Source organism: Apium graveolens, chromosome 10, assembly GCF_009905375.1.
Source record: "Apium graveolens cultivar Ventura chromosome 10, ASM990537v1, whole genome shotgun sequence".
In the NCBI taxonomy this organism is placed as follows: domain Eukaryota; kingdom Viridiplantae; phylum Streptophyta; class Magnoliopsida; order Apiales; family Apiaceae; genus Apium; species Apium graveolens.
In genome coordinates this window covers 187,267,156-187,291,802 of record NC_133656.1, presented here as the reverse complement: position 1 = coordinate 187,291,802, position 24,647 = coordinate 187,267,156, and the positions used below count along the sequence as shown (strand labels likewise).

At 32.6% G+C, this 24,647-nt stretch overlaps 1 protein-coding gene across 1 annotated transcript; it reads right to left on the bottom strand.

Annotated features, from left to right (window-relative positions):
- Positions 1-7,195: 7,195 nt before the first annotated feature.
- On the bottom strand, positions 7,196-8,812 carry LOC141693949 (CENP-B homolog protein 2-like). Its single transcript, XM_074499138.1, has one exon. The coding sequence runs from the start codon at positions 8,810-8,812 to the stop codon at positions 7,244-7,246; it is 1,569 nt and encodes a 522-aa protein (XP_074355239.1). The 3' UTR covers positions 7,196-7,243.
- Between the last annotated feature and the right edge of the window lie 15,835 nt (positions 8,813-24,647).

Genomic DNA, 24,647 nt, shown 5'->3' with positions numbered 1-24,647 from the left:
TATTAATTAGCTCGAATAAGCAGTATTGTCTGTAATCCGTAGTAAGAGCATATTAAATCTTAAAAAATCCACAGTTGACAGTTTAATATGTACCAAAATTTCATAACGATATTTTATTTCAAAACATTGTGTTGATCAATAATTAATTTAAATATCTACATTTGTCTTAGACGTATATTATTATTTTTAATCCAATTACAATTTAAAAAAAATAAATTACAAATATATATATAATCCGGCTCCAAATAAAGAAAACGATACCAATTATATATTGGAAACTATTACAAATTTAGCATGAGAAGATGAGTGAACATATATAACAAAAGGATAAATAATAATCTATTAAAGTCGAAGGACCTTAGTAATGTTTATAGTGAGAATATTATGCCGTAAAGTACAAACTTTTAAACTTAATCACAGAATATTAAGAAATTAAAAATCTTGAATAAATAGTAATATTTATAATCCGTAATAAGGGCATATTTAGTCAAATAAACTTTTTGTAACAAAAACACGAATTGCCAACTTCTATGTTAAGATTGCAGCATATTGTTTAACAAAGAATCGTAGTTTTTTTGTTATTCTTATATGGGCATAATATTGCGATGATATTATGGCGTAGAAAATAAAAGTTAAAACTTATTCTGCATATTAATTAGCTCGAAGTAATCAGTAGTAAAAGCATATAAATTCTCAAAAAATCTGCAAAATATAGTTTACATCGAATCTCAAGGGAGGAGAATTTAAGAGCCTATCCCTTAAATGTGTTTTAACTTCGTTCACGTGGTTTGCCGGCTATTGCGTGGGCCCGTAATATTTACCCAGTGCACACCCGAAGAGTAGCGGCTGCGGGATACCTACGATAAAAAAAATATGTACAAAAATTTGATAACAATATTTTAGTTCAAAATAATTTGTTGATCAATAATTAATTGAAATATCTATGTTTGTTTTAGACAATTATTATTATTTTTAATCAAATTACACTTACAAAACATCTTATTGCAAAAGATATATAATCCGGCAAAGAATTAAAAAAATATCAATTTTATTTTTAGCATTGGAAGATGAGTGAACATGTATAACAAAATGATACATAATACTCTATTACGAATTCTGGTTATTTGAACTATAATTGTGAAGATATAATGGCGTAAAATACAAAACTTAAAACTTAATAACATAATATTGAGAAATTAAAAATCTCGAATAAATAATATTGTTTATAAACCGTAATAATGATATATTCAGTTAAATAAACTTATTGGAAAAAATAATTCACGAATTATTAACTTTTATGATAAGATTACAGCATATTGTTCTAAAAATAATAAATGTTTTTTTGTTAGTATATAAATGATATTTACTTGCTCTTTTAAATGTTATTTTTAAATTTTTAACATATTCATAATTATGTAACTAAATTATGTAATCTTACTTAATATTCATAATTATGTAATAACTTATAATTCTTTTATTACATCTTTCCAACTAATTAAACACAAATCATAATTACACATAGAGATGCGTGCTGTTTGACTTTTTAGTGGTTCAATAGTTTTTGGTATTTTGATCAAAATAAACCCTTGCATGCAAAGCCCCATTCAAAGTGAATACTACAACTAAACCGCAATCCAACTCTGCACGGAGCATCGACTGAAAACTTTTCCATCTGATCATTCAACAGTTGTCATGGAGGTATGTTTCTACTCTATCCTTCAACTAGGAACCTGATGATTGAATATCAATATCCAATAGATGTTTACTGTCTTCGATTTTTTCAATCATGCTCATGTTTATATACAAATATGTATAGTGAATAGCTTACATTTATGATTCTATGAAAATAGTTATTAAGATTAGTTTAGGATTGACAATGTAATCTCGTGATAACATTGTGTATTGATTAATATTGGGTATTTTTTCATATAGTATTGTCATATTATATGTTGAATTATATGGTGAAAAATCAATCCAATTCTTTTAAGTATGTCGTTGGTAGTCTTAATCTGTTTTGGCTAGCAGTGTATGTTGTGATTTTGGTTATATTGGTTTACTACTGGGACAGTCATTCTATATATTCAACTCTGCTATATTGATTTGTAATAGTATCTTCCATGATTGTATTAAGAGATATTTAGCATTGCGACTGGACTTTGCATCTGACCTGATTCACAGTAGCAAGAGCTACTTCAATATTCTGTAATCCATTAACAAAATGATCACGCTTGGATTAGAAGCCAAAAAGACAATAACATTACAATTGTTGCATTGCACAGGTCTCGGTAATTGGCCAATTAGACTTAATAATTTGTTGTTGATAATTATACTTATGTATATTATTCCATCTCAACTGCAAAACTGTGAGCCTGTTAACATTCCATCATTCATCATTGAGGTCGATGCCACAATGCAACCTCTCATGGATGAAATGGTAAATAACTTACTCAATTGTCCCAATACATGTACTGACTATCATAATTGAGCAAATGAATAAGTATTTGCTTATGTCTTCAGAAATTACCACTCTCCATTGTTTCTACATATGGTGAAAATCTTCCTGGTAATGGATTAATAATGCTACCAAATGACCAACATCTACAATTCTCTTATGAGAAAAACAGGGAAAGCTTAACTGGAGTTGGGGAACTCAACAAATTGTTCAAAAAAGGCATTGGTTGTAAACTTCTTCTTTGCTACAAAGGTGAAGGAAATATCCGGGGTCACATTTTTGATAAGACGGGATGTGAAATAGAGTATATCATACCAGAAAAACCGAATTTCAATGTGGCCAAGCGAGGTAAAAGTCTAATCTGCTCTTCACTATATGGCTGAAAATTGCATTATTTTAAGTCATGATTGTAATTATACTTTTTACAAACATGATCAGCTAATGTTGCTGGAGCTGGATGGAAAATTTTAGTTAAAGCTAATGAGAATACAATCTATGATGGCTTAGTTGTAAGTTATTTTCTTATAAACTTATAAAATGCTTTAATCGGGCAAAACTTTCTACTTACATAATTGAAATACATAGGATAAATATGTTTTAACTTTTGATGCAGGATATTCCACATTCTTTCGTGGCACGCTTTGGCAAGCATATTCCTGATGTTGTTCTCTACTGTTTCCCTTTGAATACAGTGTTTACAGGTTATTTTTCCAAATATGACAAAAGGTTCTTTGGTCTCTATAAAATTCCAGCATATATTCAACTCAACCTGGGAGATTTTATTGTGCTCACCAACTGGGAAGCTGGTCGGTTTGATGCTGTCATTTTTGACAAATATGGAGTGCAAAGGATGTTTGCACATCAGACCCCAAAGCCTAGTGAGAACTCTAATAATAGAAACTCTGTTATACAGTATGGTCATATTAATTGACGATCATTGCAGAACTTACATAAACTATTTTTGGTTTATACCGAATTCATTGTTTACCTCCATTTGAATACACACATTTAAAGATACAAATGTTCTTTTTCTTGATGCAGAGAACGTCCAGGGAAATTAGTTCGGGAATAATGGAATGGAGATGAATTCGAGTGAAAACATTTCATGACCATGGTTGCGTGTTTGCCTATATTCTAATGTTTTTAACTTATGCTTTCAACAAAGAAATGTAATATTGATACAGTCGCCAATTATTTTGGCATGGATTTCACTTTAAGACGTATCATTGTAAACATGGCATTTGCCATGCTTGGTATTACTGAATTGTTATAATTTTTTATAATTATCGACTAAAGATAATATTGGGCTTATGTATTAATTCCTTGGGTGATTTGATTAAGGTACTTACCTAATCATAGTATCAACTCATGGGTTATGAATTACATATATGTAGTTGCGATTTAATGAAAGTGGATATAATAACCCACATGTAGATTTAAAAACTATGTGAGTTACACTTTTATTATAACTAATATCTCATGATACTCATGAAAACTATAGTTTCACAATGATGGTTTCAATAATCACAAATTTGGAGACTCGAGGATTTCGTAAGTTCTTTGCTGTTATAAACTGACCACATCTAACAACTTTAAGGTTACTTCATATGGCATAATTGATTCTGGCCAAAATATGCCCAATTATGTATTCTTCCTAATTTGTAATTGTGGTTTTGATATTACAAAATCTATAATTATATAATTGTTATCTCTATCATATCTTTATTTATTGTAACAAAATATTGTATGCCACAATCTATCTTGGACTACATACCAAATTAACTTCATTTACATGTTCAAAACATATATATTACAACACATTCTTAATCTTAGTTTGATCAACAGCAAACAATAATATTCCATTCAACATAAGTCTAGAAATTACAAAACTTAAACTACCAAATGTTTCAATTTCGTACTAAATTCAATAAAACTGCAAAACATCAATCACAAACATCACCAAGAAAAATCTTGAACAAAAGTAATTGCACTGTGCAATGATCTCAACCCAAATTCCATATGTGTGACATGGTTAAACATTGATTATAAAATTTACCTTGTTCACAGTACTTCTCTTTCACAGTCAACTCACAAAGTGAATATCAAAGTTGTTCACCAAAAGGATTTCCTTCAATCCTGTTTATCGGGTCTTTATTTCTTGCATTTGGACAAAATTTAGAAAGAGGAAGCAAATTGTCTACATCCGATATGTACCAGTCATATTCTCAAGCAAATGAACAATGTCTACTAACTTTGATTTAAGATCAACATTCCAACAATATGAGACATTTCTTCAACAACCTGATCTTTTTCATATGATCTGTACACGGCTCTAAAAAAGACAAAACTAAAATAAGATGAAAAATGATTACCGGAGAGAAAAGAGAAGAGAGAGTTTGAAGATTATGATCCACATTATTGCGCATGAAAAGCATTCGAACCGAGTTATAAAATATATCTTGCTCAACTTCAAGAGAAATGGCAAAATGAATAAAGCCATGGAATTGGTCATGCCTAACTTCTAGATAATGATTATGGTATTGGTATAGAACATCCCAATTGAGCTTCTGCAACATCTCTTTAACTTGGATTCGGCTTGCTTTGGTGAAATAGGCCATCAACAACTTTCCAAACATGTGAAAGCTATCAAGATCATGTGTTATGAATGCAAACAATATAACCATAATATCAGTATCAATGGTGAAAATGTTAAAGTTTGCCATGATGTAGTGAAGATAGTGATTTGGTAATGAAGCAAAATTAGAATGATAGCTGATTATGATAAGGTCTAAATGCAACAGTTATATATGTAAAGGCGGGCAAAATTGGAGTTCTCCAACTCTGTATAAATATAAAGTGGTTTATGTATTCCAATTAACTGCATTAAATGTGAAGAAAAACTTTTCACTTTCTACTCTACTTTAAAGAGTTATAACTTCATAAATGCGTAATGATTAAATGGAAGTAAGTTGGATTATTGGAAAATACTAATACATCATTATGACTTGTAATAATAAAAATAGTTGCCAAAATATTTTTGTCTTGTGGGAATAAACATAATCATGACTTTAATTGAATAACGTGTCAGTAACAAAATACAGCATTATAGGTAATCGAAAAAAAATAGGAATGGAGAATCCATGTAACATCAAATCAAACATATTTTCACATTCACATATTTAATAAGTACAATAATTATTTACATTGATATATAAAACCCATTTGTACATTATTTTTACATTTTTACATAAGGATTCGGTACTTATATATAATTAACAGGAGCAAACACAAACAATTGAACATGCTTAGAAATTCACAACAACACCATCTTGAACTGGTTCAGGGTTATCAATTTCAACATCTTGAAACCGGGCTTGTGGAGGGCCAATACCTAAATCCATATTAAGAAATTCATAAATGTTGTCAACAGGTCGGTCCAATGTTTGCAAATCATGGAGATTTTATCTACCAATAGATGCCAAGCGTCTTGCAACAAAGTTCCTATGCGGATGTACCAAATTAATTTCATAACGAATGTTAGGATCATTAAGACGTGAAAGGATAAATCTGAAAGTGCTCCTAGTATGTGGTGTTAATCCGTTCTCTCTGTAGTACTTGCATTCACGGTAAGCCGGGATATTATCAGTCTCAATGATAACACGTTCATACTGGTCTTGAAATGCTCTACGCATTCCTATCAAAATAGCCCATAAAGCACTATTCAGATTAGTTAGGCCTGGAATGGTGTCATATGTTAATCTAAGAAGAAAGCCATTTGAATCTCTCACAACAACGCCAATGCCATTTCTATTTTGGCTTTCAGGAGCATCCTGAACAAACTCACTGTGAACATTTATCTTGATCCAACCTTGAGCAGGGAATTCCCATACACGTTCAACATGTTCCATGATTACCTGTTTTGTGTTTTTGGTATTCTTACTAAAACGTTTAAAGACCAACTAATCTCAACCATAATGACAGACTTCTATATATACAAAAAAGGTACATAGATGTGACTGTTGGGGAATGGATGTTGAGTTTTATTTATAAAACAGTTTTTTTCCTTAATAACTAACTTCAAACAGTTATAACTATATAATATTAACTACCTGTAACATATATAACTAAAAGCAGGAATCGAAAATTTGGTGTTCCTCTTAACATTGCATTAAACATTAAAAATGTGATTATCCAAAATTATGAATTAAACGACAAACAAAACCAAAGAGAAATCTTCATAGATTATAATATAAAAACAAACTTGAAACAACCGGAAATAATGTTTAGAGTTCAATGTGATAATGAAATATCATAAATAAAAGCTTAGGAAATTGGATTGCAAGATCAAATGCCGCATCCATGCCACAAAACAGAGGCACATCATCACTTCTCCTGTAATATTAGAGCATTTTAATGTAAGATACGCATACGTTAAGAGATTAACTCAAAAACTATCATTACTATTTACCATTTTATCTTCTTACTGATGGATTTGCAAGATCCAGGGGTTTTTGAACTCTCAGCCTAATCAAATGACTATAATGCAAACATTTAGTCAATAATGTTTAATTATATTCCAAAATACAGTAAAACCTCTGTAAATTAATACTCGATTAATTAATAATCTCTCTAAATTAATAATTTTGTCCGGTCCCGACTTGGGCCAGTTCAAAAAATGATCAATTTCGATAAGATAATAAGATAATAATTTTTTTGAAAACCCTGTATAAAAATATGGTCCCAATAAAACTATAAATTAATAATTCCCTTATATTCATAAAAATATAGCTATTACATCTTTGTAAAATATGATTCAATTGTAGTTTGCTTTTTCATATAATTTAAATCAACATGAAGCTCATCCCTAATCTTCCTTATTGCATCCAAAAGCTCGGGTGTGGTGCTTTCATGTTGCATCAAAAAATTATTAAGCATTTTTGATGCCTTGAGTGCTTCTTTACGTGTAACCGGCTCCAACGGTGTTGTATCGTCTTCAAGATCATCTTCAACACTATTTTCAAGGATGGTGTTTGCAATCTCTTCTATACTCTGGACCTCGGAACATGATTCATTTTCACCCGGATAATCTAAGAAGTTATTAACATCCATTTTATTACGATAACCTAGATCCTTAATCATCACCTCAAGTTCATGAATGTATTCTTCCGGAGTTGTATGTTCATTTAAATTGCTCGAAACTTCATTTATGGAACGAATTTTGCAATGTTGAAAGCACCTTGCTATTGACTCTTGTTTTACATTTGTCGTCCACGTCGCGACTGCATAATTGATAGCATCCAAAACATTAATCTTTCCTGGATCAGATTGTCCCAACTCATAACCTTCTAATAACCCACGATAAAATCTCCTGCGATAGTGCATCTTGAAAGCTCTTATAATTCCTGCATCATAAGGTTGGATTTTTGATGTCATGTTAGGTGGCAAGAAGTACAACTCAACATTTTGTAGTCCTTCAATATTTTTTGGATGTGCTGGACAGTTATCTACCATAAACAAAATTCTTCTGCCTTGCATTTGGCTATCAAACCAACGAATGTATTCATCAAAAAGTACATTAGTCATCCAAGCTCTTTTGTTTGCACGATAATGACAATTCAAGCTGCCCATGTTAACATTCTTGAAGCACCGTGGCTTTGCATACTTTCCAATAATCCATAAAGGAATTTTTTCAGAGCCATCTTCATTGCAACATATAACAACCGTGAGCCTTTCTTTGTCTTGTTTTCTTCCTTCAAGTTGTTTCGTAGCAAGAGAGTGATCAGCTTGTAACCTGTAAAACAAACCAGTTTCGTCCATGTTAAAAACATCTTTCATAGGGAACTGGTTTATTTTTTCCCTTATGGACTCCAGTTTCTTCTCCATGTCCTGTACATCAACAGAACCACTTTCTCCAAAGCGACGAAATGACTTAATACCATGTCTTAACTTGAATTTCTCAAGCCAACCTTGAGAAAAAGTGTGCTCCTGATCTTGTTGGGGGTATAAAATTTTCATGGTCTCTTTTGCCTTCTCTAAAATTAGCTCTCCTGTCATATTAACACGATCTTGGTACTGGAGAAACCATTCATAGAGAACCTTCTCCATATCTGGATATTTTGCTGGTTTATGTCGCTTAATATCTTTTCTTTTCTCCAAGTAATTAGCTGCAAGATAGTCTGCTGACCTTTTCAGTGTATTTGATATTGTACCTTGACTAACTTTTAGATGAAACTTATTCTCGAGCCACAACTGGAGATCTTTTTGAGTGCATAATGAATTTTCTCTTTTATATTCACATAATGCTTTTCTTGCTTCATCCGTCATTGTTGATTTTGTGACACCTTTTAGATGAGAAGCCATTGTTTTGTTTGTATAATTTCCCCCCCAATCTAGTATATACAGTATATATAATATATTTTATGACTACACATACATTGAATACTTTCTATGTAAAATACAATGAATTAAATTAATTCATGTACTTTGAATTTTCCTAATATACATTGAATATTTTCTATGTAAAATACAATGAATTTAACTTATACACTACATGGACTTTGAATCTAATATATTGTACATTACATTGACTTTCTAAATTCATATACATTGAATTAATTGAATTAAGTATAAAATATAAATTGTACAATTCATTTTATTTAAATTTATGTGAATAAAAATTTAATCAAAAGTTAATTTTGTTTGCTACCGAAAATTCTCTATAAATTAATAATTAATAATTTATCGATTAATTAATACCTCTCTAAATTAATAGAATTCTCCGGTCCCAACTATATTAATTTATAGAGGTTTTACTGTATGCAATAACAGTAATTTATGAAAAAATTCTCATACCTCTGACAAATCAAGGGTAGGAAAATCAACATGATTGGATGATTCAGAAGTTGACATGGCATACATGTTTGAATCATACATGTCTTGGGCTTTGATGATAAAATTTTCAGAAACATCTTTGGCTGCATGAACTTCAACAACAACAATAATTTCTTTCCCGTCCATGACATGCAGAAATGCAGGAAACACTTTAGCATCTACATCTTCCTGTTTTGATAATTAAGTCATCAACATAATTGGTCTGTATTGCAAACAATTTATAATATGGAAACAAAATTTAAAAATATAATTGATTGAACCTTTGTTTGCTTCAAATAAAGATGTGAAGCAGAGCATCCTATGAGCCGTTTCACAACACGATCCATGAGAAGAATGCTCCATGAGAACGATTGATCCACAACACCAGCCTTTACACTGAATCTGTGAGTGAAAAAAATTATTAAATAATTCAACATTTCGTAATCCAAACAAATTGTACCAACCAAATGTTAAATATATTATTTCCTATGTGTCAATACCTTTTTTCAGCAACGGGAAAAGTGCGATTACATTTACCGCATTTAAATCTATTCCCAACTTCAACAACTTCTAAATGACATTTTCTACATGAATATGAAAACCAAGGATGTCCTTCCTCCAACTTAGCAATTGTCAAACCACAATACAATTTCTTCTGCAATTGATAATTTTGAGGATAATGTTATAAATGAAAATTATACAGCATATAAATCTAAGATAATGCTCTAAAACTTTTGTCAAAAAAGAATTAACCTCAACACTGCCAGCAACATTGTTAACTAATGTTTTCAGATTTATAAACTCATAAGGAGAGGCCAATGTTAACGCATAGCTATCATCCGCATCATCCCTCGACGGCTTGTAGCCTTCAAGTTCAAGCCTACACATTATATAATGTACATACCATATGCAATCTTGACAAAATATGGAAAAGGAGTAAATGTTTATAAGATTGTACCTGTTTCTCATCTCAAGTACACATTCATCATCAAGATTAAAGTACACTTTCGAGGATGCCAAGCTGCTGATTTGAAGCGTATTTAAAGTTTTAAAGCAATATGTATCTTACATAAAATATAATTTAATATAACCGTGTATAACCTTACTGACAAATTAGTATATAGCATAAAATACTAAAGATCAAACCGTTGTATGTTCCTAGCTTTACGCTTGTCAAGATTACAATAACATTTTCCTCATGGTTATATTCCTCATATTGATCACTGACAACTTTCGCCATATCTCCCCATATACCAACCCTGTGCTTGTTGCTACAATGTAATCAAGTAAATATTTAATTATTTACTGATCAAGGTCCCAAAATTGATAACGACGTAAAAATTAATAAAAAATTGTATGTTGAATTAAAAGAATAACCTTGCATCACAAATCTTGAATCGAACAATATCCCTATCTCCAAACTTAGTGGGGATTTTGCTTACTTTAATAAAGTCTTCAACAACTCCAATTATATCTACAATATATAAACACATGGATTGTAGTCAAAACTTTTATAATAATTGTTAATACGAATAATAATAAGCCAAATAGGAAAAACGAAGTAACCTATAACAAATTCTGGATTCTCTTTAGGACCATATTTTCTGGCTTCATCCATCAAATCACCCAAATCCATAAATTCAAATTTGTATTTTGGAATCATAACATAATCAGTGCATGGTTGGAAAGTAGTAGCATTTGTAAATCTTATAGATGTGTATGTAGAAACAGGTTTTAAATTCCCAGAAGCATCCCTAACCTTAAACGTGTCAATAATATAAACAGCTCCTTCAACAATATTCTTCCCAATAAGTTTCCAAGTATTAGCAAAAGCAAATGCATGAATATGAGTATTCTGCACATAGTATAAAGTGGAAAAGTATAATCATAAATATCCATTCTAAAAATGTAAACATAATCAATATAGAACGAAATCAACATATTAGGTAGTTACATCATCATCAAGAAGAATGAGATTCCAGCCTTTCGTTATTCCTGATTCAGAAGACACAGTAGGCCATATTCTTGTAACTCTTGCCTTGATCTTCCAATCTAACCTAGATTTGTCAAGACTTAAAATGTGTTCAAACATGAGGGTTTCCATCTTTGCAAGATTTCGTGAAAACAATTTGTAATTTAAATTAAACAGGATGATCTATTATTAGAATTTAAAAGTCACAACTCCTGAGAGAGCTTACATGTTCTATTCTTAATGAAGGTACTGAACTTAGAATATCACACTGACGTGGTGGTCTTTTTGTAGTCCATTACCCTACATTAACGGGAATGATAATTGATGACATACTGTTGAATGAAGTGCACGACAAACATATATTGTGGACTTGATCTTTCCCTTTTAATACGTGACATAAGGCCTGTAAAGAGATAATCCAATCAGCCTTTAACTGAATCATAAATATATCATTTGATTGGATAGATTATTATTTGATACGATGATGATCAATGTGATTGGCTCAACATCAAGTTAGTTAAATGGATTAGTGGGAACTAATTATACAGCTTTGTTATATACATGCCATTCTTTTTTATTATTTTTAAATACAATAAATTATTTTTCCAAACGAAATGACATAAAATTATAATAATAAAAATAAATTCAACTGTTAAACAAATCACATACCACGAAATAAGGATTTCAAGTACAAAATACTCACGGTCAAACAATTACAATAAGTTAGTTAAATCAAATATGATCACAATTTAGGAAGGTTATAGAAAACTTCTTCAAACACAACATTTGATGTTATATTTGTGTTTTTCCCATTATCGTCATCAATAAGAATATTTAGTCCTTCTGGAGATGTAACACGGGATATTGCAACGTATAACTAACCATGAGAGAATACGGGTCGAGGAAGATACAATCCAATTGTGTCCAATGATTGACCTTGGCTCTTGTTCACAGTCATGGCAAAACATATTTGGAGAGGAAATTGTGTTTTTTTAAATTCAAATGGCCAATTCGTGTCTGTTGGGACCATATCGATTCTTGGAATTAATTGTTTCGTACCAACTTGAGATCCACAGAGAATTTGACATTCTATACTGTTTTTTTTGCAACCAGTAACTATCATCCTTGTACCATTGCATAGACCCATAATCTGATTTAAATTCCTCATCAACATAACAACAGCTCCAACCTTTACTTTCAACTCATGTTTAGGCATACATGGCATATTTATGGAGTTCAGATACTCAACTGGAAATGACGAATCAAAGTTATTGTTGTCAACACCCTTGTCTTCAATTGAATCTTTGCTGAGATAAGTATGCACATTACCCAGAACTATTTCAAGAATCTGTACATTGATATCATCAACTACAACGTTTGTTGGAGTCAAAATAGATATCGATCTCAGATACTCCTGTGAATGCAAGTTATTCTAAAAATCTGGATATATAAATGTCAATTAGGGTTTTAATGGGACTTTTCAAGGGACTCTTGACAACATATTTATCAGGAACTACAAACTCAGTTTCAACATCTACACACGATGAGTATCAATGCATTCAACTCTTCCGTCTCCAATCTCAAGTTGCCATTTACTAAAGTCAGCTATTACTTTATTTCTAGCTTCAGAATTACCTGAATGTAATCTCATGTTCTGACTGAGAAGAAAGACCTTGCAAGATTTCCAAAGCCGGGATTTGTTAAATGATGCATTCACTATTTTAGCCCTTCCAGCCTTAGGCAGAACATGTAATATTTGTCGAAAATCGCCTCCAAAAACAACTGTAATACCACCGAAGGGTCTTTTTCCTCGTTCTACATCAACGGCAGCCATTATGTCTCGCAAGCTTCTGTTCACGGCTTCAAATGCATAGCGATGCTGTATTGAAGCTTCATCTCATATTATAAGACTTGTGTGCTGCATCAATCTGCAATGTATGTACCATGTTTTATTCCAGCAATAGAACTCTGATCTAATTTAAGCGGTATTTTAAACCTAGAATGAGTTGTTCGGCCATCAGGAAGAAGTGTAGCAGCAATTCCTGAGCCTGCAATAGGAAGAACAATCTTTCCTTCTGATCGAAAACGTGAACAAAGAGTTTGCCAAAGAAACGTTTTATCGCATCCACCGCTCCCGCAAACAAAAAACATTCCACCTTTATTTTTGTTTACATTATCAACAACTGCATTATATACATCCACACTACTAGAAAAAGTAGAATAGACATCGCCTTTTAAACATCGGTTGCTGTTGGCACTGATGTAAAAGGTGTTTTTTACATCAGTTTTACTCAACCGATGTCTTTTTATAAGATACACATCGGTTTTTTAGACCAACCGATGTTATAAGTCTGTTTTAAAAAATTTATCAAGCGCCTCCCCCTTTCCCCCCTAACCAAACCTTTCCCTCCTTTACCAAATAATTCATTCCCTCTTAAAACTTTCCCCCTCATTTTTTGCCTTAGAAAAATATCAAGTCACAGATCCCCCTCTTTTCAATATAACATTAAAATAAAATTAAAAATTAAAATTCATACACTCTTAAAACATAAAACCAAACAAATCCAAATCTCATCATCTCTTTCCTCTCTCACTTTTGTCCACTGAACGGCTCTCGATTTCTCTCTCTCTCTTTGCTCGACTATGCTCTCCATCCCCCCCTCTCTCTCTCTCTCTCGCTTTCTCTCTCTCTCTCTCTCTACTCGAATAATCTCTCTCTGTGCTATGTGCTCTCTTTATCTCTCTATGTGCTCTCATCAAAATTTAAAGGGTCGTAGAAGGTTATTCGAGTCGGAGTTTAAAGTTCAAGTCTGAGTTTAAAGCTAAGATCGAGATTAAATCTAATTCGGTGGTTAAAACTTGAATTCGGTAAGCTTCAAACCCTAATTTTAGAATTGGGGGTTTAAATTTGAAACCCAAAATTTTGTATTTTTTTAATTAGTTTAGTGATTACTTTAGTTGTGCATGTTAAATTGAGCATCTTACTCTAATTTTTTTTTTATAATTATTTTATTGTTGTCTCAATCGCTCTTTGAATTTGAACAGAAAGTTAACAACTTATTCTAAATTAGGATTTTAGCCAGGAAGATAACAACTTTATGGTTTTGGTTGGTGATGTCTTCGACGTTCCTATTCGAAAGGATATTATTCACGGGGTTCAAGCTGGAAAAATGGCAACAGGTAATAGGTACAGGTACAGGTAACAGAACAATCTATGAAGATAACAGCTTTATGGTTTCCTATGGCGGTAGTTCAAGGTAATTATATAGTGGAAGATCAAAGACAACTTGTGTCTGGGTCGATAAGTTTAGATGATTTTGGTCCTCAAGGGAATTTTGTTGGAGTGTATCATGGTCATGGAGGTCCGGAAGCAGCGCGGTTTATAAATAATCACCTGTTCGATAATATCAAGAGTACGATTTTCATTTTTGTACTCCTATTATTCCCTTTTCCTTGTGATTTCTTATTTTATTCCGTGCTTATTGACATTGTGCTACATTTTAACTATTTTTGCTAGTTAGTATTTCAGATTCTTTGTGGGGGGGGGGAATTGTCAGATTAGGTTCACTTGTGATTTTAGTTTGGCAAGTATGTGGATATTCATGTTACTGTATTATCTTTATTTTGGAAAACTGATAAATGTGGATGAAAATTATTTTGTTGAACATGGTGTAATAATGATTATTAGACATTGATTATATCATTCTCCATTCAAAACTTTATAAGATAAAGGTGTACTAATATAATTTATCAATTTATTAGATAAATGAAGGCTTGGTGTTGTGATTAATTGTTAAAAAATGATAATGGTTGTAAATACCTTAGATTGTAAATACACTAATGACTTTTTACTGCAAAAAGGTATGCTAATGTCTAAGCCTGTATAATGATACATGGTTCTCGTGTGTTAATGCATCATTCGTATTGATGCCAAAGTAGAAACATTGCCTAACAGATTTAAAGATGAATGTTAAATCTTGCTTCCACCCAAATATATCATTTATTGAACAAAAGGCCAACTCCACTGGAGGAGACATTAAAAGAGTTGGCCTATATGTTTAATTCCCTTGAGCATTTTAATTAAGTCTAGTATTAGCATATCGACTTCTGGAATAACGGACACTAAGAGTGATTATCACACCTTATAATAGAGAACATGGATTGGGTTTGATATTAGTCCCTGGCATTTCAAAATTTCCTATATTATACTGGTCATATAGTCTTTGAAGTTTTCTAATGCATGTGTTGACTGACCTTTTATCTATTCATTGTGCAGACTTCACATCAGATAATGAGGGAATGTCAGCTGATGTTATCAACAGAGCTTTTCTGGAAACTACATTGCAGCTGGAGAAACGGAAACAGGTACATGTTTTGGAACTTGTACTATGATAACTTTTTAATCTTTACACCTTAGTTACCTTTCTGCAACATTACAATTTATAAGTTGCTTGTATTTACTCTAGTTCTTTATTAATATAGGAAAGGTCTAGAGAAATTCGAAAGTCTGTATATTTCCTGAATGATGGAACTGAAACATTTTGTTTGCTGAAGCATTAGTGTTTTATAAACTTGTTTAGTTACAGAGATAGTAGTAAACATGTTTTGATATTTTATACCTCTCTAAAGTTACTTCTAAATGCTAAGTCAAGTAAAAGTCTATTTTTCTAAATTTAATATTTTTGTCCATCATTATGCAGGTAATCACAACTTCAATAACCTGAATTTTATGGTCTCTATTAATCATTTACCTGTTATAAATTTTAGAAACTCCAAAGAGATGAAAGGACTGAAATTCTGATATACATGTTACAATTTAAGTCATTTCCTTAATAAAAACTCAATAGGCATCAATATTTTTTTCTTGAACTTCGAAGAGCTGGAGATAAATTTACAAAGAATCCTAGTTGACACACTTTCTACAAAAATTGAAATTAAGATCTTACTATTCTATTATTATCACTCCATCTATTAAATTTAGCATAAATTTCAGTATTTCCTTTCACCTTATTAAAGAAACATAAAAGTTTCAGAGATTGTACAGGTATCACTAATTGTTAACATTCAAGGTACGTGGAGTTGTATGGATCTGGCATGACCACTGAAAAATGAAAACTATGATCTATGAGGATTTTTGGATCAAGGAAGACCAACTTAAATACTTACAGTAGCATTCTAGAAGTAGCAGGTGCAAAGCTGTTTTGGCTAACTACCGTTAATGAAATCCGTGCTTCATAGGAATTAACAAAATGAATCTAGACCGAACACATTGTGACTGTTGAATGCAATCATTATCTAAACTACTAAACAATAGATTTTACATATGATATGTACGGCAGTAAATCGCTACGATTCAAGTGCCCTTGAGTAAACCATGGGTGCTAATGTAATAGGCACATAGTTATCTTAGTATCTTCTCATTTCATTGATTTTATCCTATCTTTGCAGTTAGATTTAGTTTTATAGCTCTTAATAGGTCTTTAAATTTAGTACGACGAGTCTGGTGTGAAGACTTCTAACTAAAGTCCGGGCTATTTTTATATGTTATATCTCTATCTTCACTTTCTGGAAATGAATGCGTCCAGTCAACATGCAGTTCCTTATTTTTGATTTTGATATGAATACATGTATAATATCTTAACCTCTATGATGTTATGTTGATGTTGCACTTTTTTTCTTTTCAGACTTGTGAGCATCCTTACATTGTCGATCCTTCTCTCAAACACCTGATAACTAAAGATCTTCACAACTCCTGGAAAGTTTTGCTTACTTTCCTGTTTGGTTTTCGTTGTTAGTGTTGTCGGTACCAAGTCAAATTTTTTGTACAGACACTAGTAGAATAGATGGATGGATATGTGTAGTGTGTAGTATTTGATGTTTGGATTAGAAAAATCTGGTGTACCAGATATTTGAATATTGGTTGTTAGATTTATAGATAACTGATATTATGCAGCAATTGGTTTTGGTAGTTCATTGGTTTAGAAAATTTTTGGTATCTATATTTTTAAAGTGTGCATTAATAAAATAGGTACAAACATCATTATAGTGGAAATGATGTCTGTCAGAGCCTAATACATCAGATTTAGCTGAACATTGACATCAGTAATACCGATTAAAATCGATGTTAAATACAACAACAAAAAAATCTTAAAACAGAAAACCGATGTTATTAAGCTTTATAGACATCGGTTTGTCACTAATAGATATCGGTTTGAAACAAATAAATGATGTCAAAATTTTTGTTTACATCGGTTTATCTTGAAAACCGTTGTTACTGGTATTAGTAACATTAGTTTAATGGGTAAATGGAAATATTTTGCTTATATCATATGTGCTTAAATTGATAAAAATATCATATTATGATAATATACGAAGATTAGATATGCATTAGAAATTTAAAATCTTTAAAAACTGATGTTATATGTCTTCTTTAACATCAGTTTAAAATCGATGTTAAATGGAGGGTCTTTAACATCACCCACGAAGACATCGGATTTTTTTGTTCATAGACATCGGTTTTTAGCCGATGTCTATTCTACTTTTTCTAGTAGTGCCAGCTGCCTTGAGTTCAGACTTTTATGAGCTTTGTCATGATTAAGTCTCAATTCTTCTTTATTGTAGCTAGTTTCCTAAACAATTAGACGATTGACAAAAGTGTGGAAAAATCGTTCGTCGGGAAATGGCATCATATGAAAATCTCTTAAGGACTTACCAATATCATTTAACAACTTTTTAATCTCTGCACAAAAAAAACATTGGTAAATGTTCCGACATCTAAATAAAAATAATAAAAATAATACTACAAAGTAATAAACGTATCAAGTATTTAATACTGATCACACACCTGCTAAAGCATAGTTCTGGATTTCATACTCGGACATTGTTAAATGAATGTTATCTGAAATCTTATGCCTAATATAAAGAACATTGTTAGATATATTTGATAATGTCATGTGTAATATGATTTGTGTTTAGTTTTCAGATCTTACTTTACAGGACAAATCAATACTTAACTGGAAATCAACACTTATACTGAAGACAGAACTTAAGTTATCAGAACTTAAGGTTCAGAAGATATTTATCAGGAGATATTATCAGGACTTAAGATGACTTTCAGATAAGGCAGGCGGCTGATTGAAAGGAAAGAAGATCGAGACTAAGACAGGATGAATAGTGCATGAAGAATGAATTCTATGAAGAATAGAATACTTGGAAGAAAAGATAACTGGTTGATATATTTTAGGAAGCAGAATTATATTCCATATCAATTAGAAGATTATCTTGTAACTGTGTAGTATATAAACACAGGCATAGAGTTTACACTATAAGTGTTACGATTATCGAAGTTATTATTCTTTGTAACTCTAGCAGCTCTTGTGATAATTTGTTCATCACTGAGAGAGGACAATTTCATATTGTAATAGAGTTTATTGTGTTGAATAAAATCTATTTTCTGTTATTTGAGTTCTTATATTCGATTTGATTGTGCTAAACACTGTATTCAACCCCCTTCTACAGTGTGTGTGACCTAACAAGTGGTATCGGAGCCTTCTGTTAACACACAAACAATTTAAGATCCAAAATCAATCATGTCTGAAGAAGAAACTCCAATCAAACCCATCAAAACCGAAGAACCTCCAAAAACCATAACTCATAGTCAATATGAGACTATAAGAGTTCCCATGTTGAAACCTTCTGAGTATTCCATATGGAAAGTGAAGATGGCTATGTTTCTGGAAGCTACAGATCCAGAATATCTCGACAGGATTTATGAAGGACCACATATGCCAACCAAACTCTCTGTGGAAGTTGCAGGTCAGCCAGCAAAGTCTGTACCAAAGGAGAAAAGTAATTACACTGCTAAAGATATCTCATCAATTGCAAATGATGCAAAGGTAAGACACTTGCTGCATAGTGCCATTGATAATGTCATGTCAAACAGGGTAATTAACTGTAAGACTGCAAAAGAGATATGAGATGCTTTGGAAACAAGGTTTCAGGGAACCGATTCAATCAAGAAGAACAGGAAGGCGATACTCACTCAAGAGTATGAGCACTTTGACTCAAAGCCTGATGAGTCATTAACTGATTTATATGACAGATTTGTCAAACTCTTGAATGATTTGTCACTAGTTGACAAAGAGTATGATATTGAAGATTCAAATCTTAAATTCATGTTAGCTCGTCCTGAAAGATGGGATTTGAAGACCACAATAATAAGAGACAACTATAATCTTGATGAAACAACTCTTGATGAAATTTATGGGATGCTCAAGACTCATGAACTTGAGATGGAACAAAGAAACAAGAGGAATGGAAGAAAGTCAAGAACAGTTGCCTTTTTGGCTGAGGAGGAAAGTCCCAAAGAAGCTGCCTCAAGGAAAGGCAAGGGAAAGGCTCTCATCACAAAGTCTGATATTGAGTCATCAAGTTCTGATAGTGATGATGACTCAGAAACTGAAAGTATACCTAAGATGGACCCTGATGAGGAGATGATGAAGCTGTGTGCTCTTATGGTGAAAGGGATCACAAAGATTGCGTACATAAAATTCAGAAGAGGAAAGAAGTTTTCCAGGAAAGGTGCAAGTTCTGAAAAGAAAGGTTTCAGAAAATCTGAAGGCAAAGGAGGAAAGTCTGACAGAGGAGATTACTCAAATGTTAAATGCTACAACTGTGGTGAGAAATGCCACATATCTCCAGATTACAGAAAAGGGAAGAGTGACAAAAGCAAGGCTCTTGTCACAAAGAAGAAAAGCTGGTCAAATGCTTCAGATTCTGAGGATGAGGAAAACTATACCTTGATGGCAAATGCTGATAGCAGTTCTGATACTGCTGACTTAAAGGTACCTCAAATTACTTATGCCTTTCATACTGATGATATTACTGAGTTAAGAAGATATCTTAAGACCATGTTTATTAGTTATAAAGATCAAACTTTAACATGTGAAAGATTAACTTCTGAAAATCTTGCTTATAAAAAGAAGAATGATTATCTAGAAAAGGAGTTAGTCATGTTCCATCAACCTCAGAAAGATAGAGATGATGCCTTTTATGTGAGGGATGAAGTGTTAAAAATGAATGAATCTCTAAAAACTGAGTTAGAAAAGGAAAAAGAGATTATCAGGACTTGGACTAAGTCTGGTAAAGCAACTCAGGATATTCTTAGTAGTGGAAACTGGAAAGAGGGCTTAGGTTATGGAGATGACAAGAACAGTAAGGGAACTGAAGAAACTGAGCCTAAAATTGTTAAACAAAAACCAAAGGTAAATCCTGTTAAGTTTGAAACTGCAAAGTCTGATATTGAGAAATCAGAAGTTAAGGAGATAGTAACTTCTGACAAACCTAAACATGATAAGCCAACTGAAGTTAACATAGGCTTAATGAATAAGAAGCAACTTAAGCATAAGCTGAAAGATGTTAAGAATGTAAACAAGGAAAAGCCATCTAGGAAAAATAGGAATGGAAAGGAAGGTGTGAACAAAAGTAACAACTATAAGCCTGTTACCAATGCTCCTAGAAAAATATGTCATAACTGTGGAAATTCTAACCATCTGGCTTCTTTTTGCAGGAAGAATAAGAATATAAACTCCTTACCTTCAAAATCAGGAGTTAAGAGTCAGTCTGTTAGATATAAGCCATAAAATCCTTGTTTTCATTATGGTAGTTTATGGCATTCTATATATACTTGTAAGGAATATCATAGTCTGTACTATGATTATTATCAAATAAAACCTTTTGTAAAGAAAGTTAGCATTATTCCTTCTAGTATAAGTTCTGATGCAAAGTCTGATATTGCAAATTCTGATAATAAAACTGTTAACATAAACTCTGATGCTAAATCCGCTGCAAATGTTAACAAACTTAAAAAGGCCAAAGGATCCAAGAAAGTTTGGGTCCTTAAAACTAATCATTAGTGGTCTTTGTGATTGCAGGGCAACAGGATGAACATCCTAGTTCTGGACAGTGGATGTTCAGGACATATGACTGGAAATAAGGCCCTGCTATCAGACTTTATGGAGAAAGTTGGCCCAGGTGTTTCTTATGGAGATGGAAATATTGGAAAAACTCTTGGATATGGAAATATTAATCTCGGGAATGTCATCATTGAAAAAGTAGCTCTGGTCTCAAGACTTAAACACAATCTGCTCAGTGTGAGTCAAATCTGTGACTGAGGTTATCGTGTGGATTTCTTTGAAGAACACTGTGAAGTTATAAGCAAATCTACAGGCAAAGTTGTTCTGAAAGGATACAGGCATGGTAATATTTATGAAGCCAAGCTTTCAACAAGTACTGATGGTTCTGCAATCTGTCTGTTGAGTAGAGCATCAATTGAAGAAAGCTGAGATTGGCACAAGAAACTCTCTCATTTAAATTTCAACAATATAAATGAACTAGTCAAGAAAGATCTTGTGAGAGGATTGCCAAAATCAGTATTTGCTCCTGATGGCCTTTGTGATTCATGTCAGAAGGCAAAATAAAGAAAATCTTCATTCAAGAGCAAGACTGAATCATCAATTCTTGAGCCCTATCACCTACTATATGTTGATCTATTTGGTCCAGTGAATGTCATGTCTATTGTAAAGAAGAAATATGCTATGGTCATAGTGGATGAGTTCACCAGATACACATGGGTGTATTTCTTGCACACAAAAATTGAAACTGCATCTATCTTGATTGATCATGTCAAGCAACTGGATAAATTGGTCAAAGATTCTGTGAAGATCATAAGAAGTGATAATGACACAGAGTTCAAGAATTTGATCATAGAAGAGTTCTGCAAAGACCATGGAATAAAGCATGAATTTTCTGCTCCTGGAACTCCACAACGTAATGGAGTTGTTGAAAGAAAGAATAGAACTCTTATTGAAGCTGCACGAACTATGCTTGATGAAGCAAAGATGCCAACCTACTTTTGGGCTGATGCTGTGCAGACTGCTTGTTTTACTCAGAATGCAACACTCATTAACAAGCAAGGAAAAACACCATATGAGATGGTGAAGAAAAAGAAGCCAAATCTGAAGTACTTTCATGTATTTGGATGCAAGTGTTTTGTTCTTAAGACTCATCCCGAACAGTTATCCAAATTTGATCTAAAAGCTAATGAAGGAATTTTTGTTGGATATCCACTTTCTACAAAAGCCTTCAGAGTCTATAATTTAAGAACAAAGGTTTTCATGGAATCTATCAACGTCTCTTTTGATGATAAGAATATTACTGGACTTGAAGATTTCAATGATCATGATCAACTGAGATTCAAAAATGAAGTTTTAAATTTTGATTTTGTAAATCCTGATACTGCAAACTCTGATGAATTAAACTCTGATGTTAGTGAAATTGTGGTGACTACACCTAAGGAAAATGCACCTGTGCAGGGGGAGCATACTGAAGATCCAACCACATCTCAAGAAGCATCAGAACCTACAACAGGCTCTTCAAGTTCTAATGGGCCAAGTCCTGATAATTCTGGAAACTCATGTTTTGATATTTCTGGAAACTCAAATAATGAAGGATCCAACTCAGAGAGCATAATTTCAGGGGGAGCATCAGAAAATGTTGATGGAGACAGCATGGATCATGGGGGAGCATCCAGTTCTAGAGAAAACCTTCCATCTGCAAGGAAGTGGACTAAAGCACATACACCTGACTTAATTATTGGAAATCCTGATACAGGTGTCAGAACTAGAACAACTACATCAAATGAATGTCTTTATCATTCTTTTCTCTCTCAGAATGAACCAAAAAAAGTGGAAGAAGCTCTTCAAGATGCTGATTGGGTGCAAGTAATGCAGGAAGAGTTAAATGAATTTGAAAGAAATAAAGTCTGGACCCTAGTGCCAAGACCAAGGAAAAGATCAGTTGTTGGTATAAAATGGGTGTTCAGAAACAAAACTGATAGTGACAACATAATTACAAGAAACAAAGCAAGGCTGGTTGCAAAAGGTTACTCTCAATATGAGGGAATTGATTATGATGAAACATTTGCACCAGTTGCTAGATTGGAAGCCATAAGGATATTTTTGGTTTATGCTTCTCATAAAAAGTTTAAAGTCTTTCAAATGGATGTGAAAAGTGCTTTTCTTAATGGAGAATTGGAAGAGAAAGTATATGTTGAACAACCTCCAGGCTTTGTAGATCCCAAATTGCCCAATCATGTCTACAGGCTTGATAAATCACTTTATGGCCTTAAGCAAGCTCCAAGAGCATGGTATGCGACTTTAGCTCAGTTTCTTCTGAAAAGTGGATTTGACAGAGGAACTATTGACAAAACATTGTTCTATCTCAACCATGGAAATGACTTACTTTTGGTACAAATATATGTTGATGATATCATTTTTGATTCTACAAATGACAAACTTTGTAAGAAGTTTGCCAAACTGATGCAGTCAAGATATCAAATGAGTATGATGGGAGAACTTAACTATTTTCTGGGCCTTCAAGTCAAGCAGAATGAAGAAGGAACTTTTATTTGTCAATCAAAGTACACCAGAAATTTGTTGAAGAAATTTGGAATGCAGGATTGTTCAAGTGCATCCACTCCTATGACCACTGTAACTAAGTTGGATAAGGATACTGGTAAATCAGTAGATATTACTGATTACAGAGGTATGATTGGCTCTCTACTCTATCTAACTGCAAGTAGACCTGATATCATGTATGGTACCTGTCTTTGTGCAAGATTTCAAGCAGATCCAAGAGAACCTCACTTAACAGCCGTGAAAAGAATTTTTAAGTACCTTAAGGGTACAACTGATCTGGGATTGTGGTATCCTAGAGAATCATACTTTAAGCTAATAGGTTACTCAGATGCAGATTTTACAGGATGCAAAATTGACAGGAAAAACATAAGTGGAAGCTGCCAATTTCTTGGAGGCAGATTGGTTTCTTGGTTCAGCAAGAAACATAGGTCAATTTTCACATCAACTGCAGAAGCAGAATACATTGCTGCAGGAAGCTGTTGTGCACAGATTCTTTGGATGAAGAATCAGTTACTGGATTATGGGTTAGAAATTTCTAAAATCCCTATTTACTGTGATAATCAAAGTACTATTGCTATGATATGTAATCCAGTTCAGCACTCAATGACAAAGCACATCAGCATTAGGTACCACTTCATAAGGGAACATGTGGATGAAGGTACAGTGCAATTGCATTTTGTTCTCACAGATCAACAACTAGCAGATATCTTCACAAAACCACTGTGTGAAGCTACTTTTACAAGATTGGTAAATGAACTTGGAATGATTTCAAGTTCTTTCTCTAAATCTGCTTAATTTATGTTCTGATACATCAGATTTTATGATCAGTATTTACAGATATTACTATCTTTGTGTATTTTATGCTTAAATTGAAAAT

Coding starts and splice junctions, on each gene's coding strand:
- LOC141693949 (XM_074499138.1), bottom strand. CDS start 8,812: ATGGCTTCTCATCTAAAAGGTGTCACAAAATCAACAATGACGGATGAA.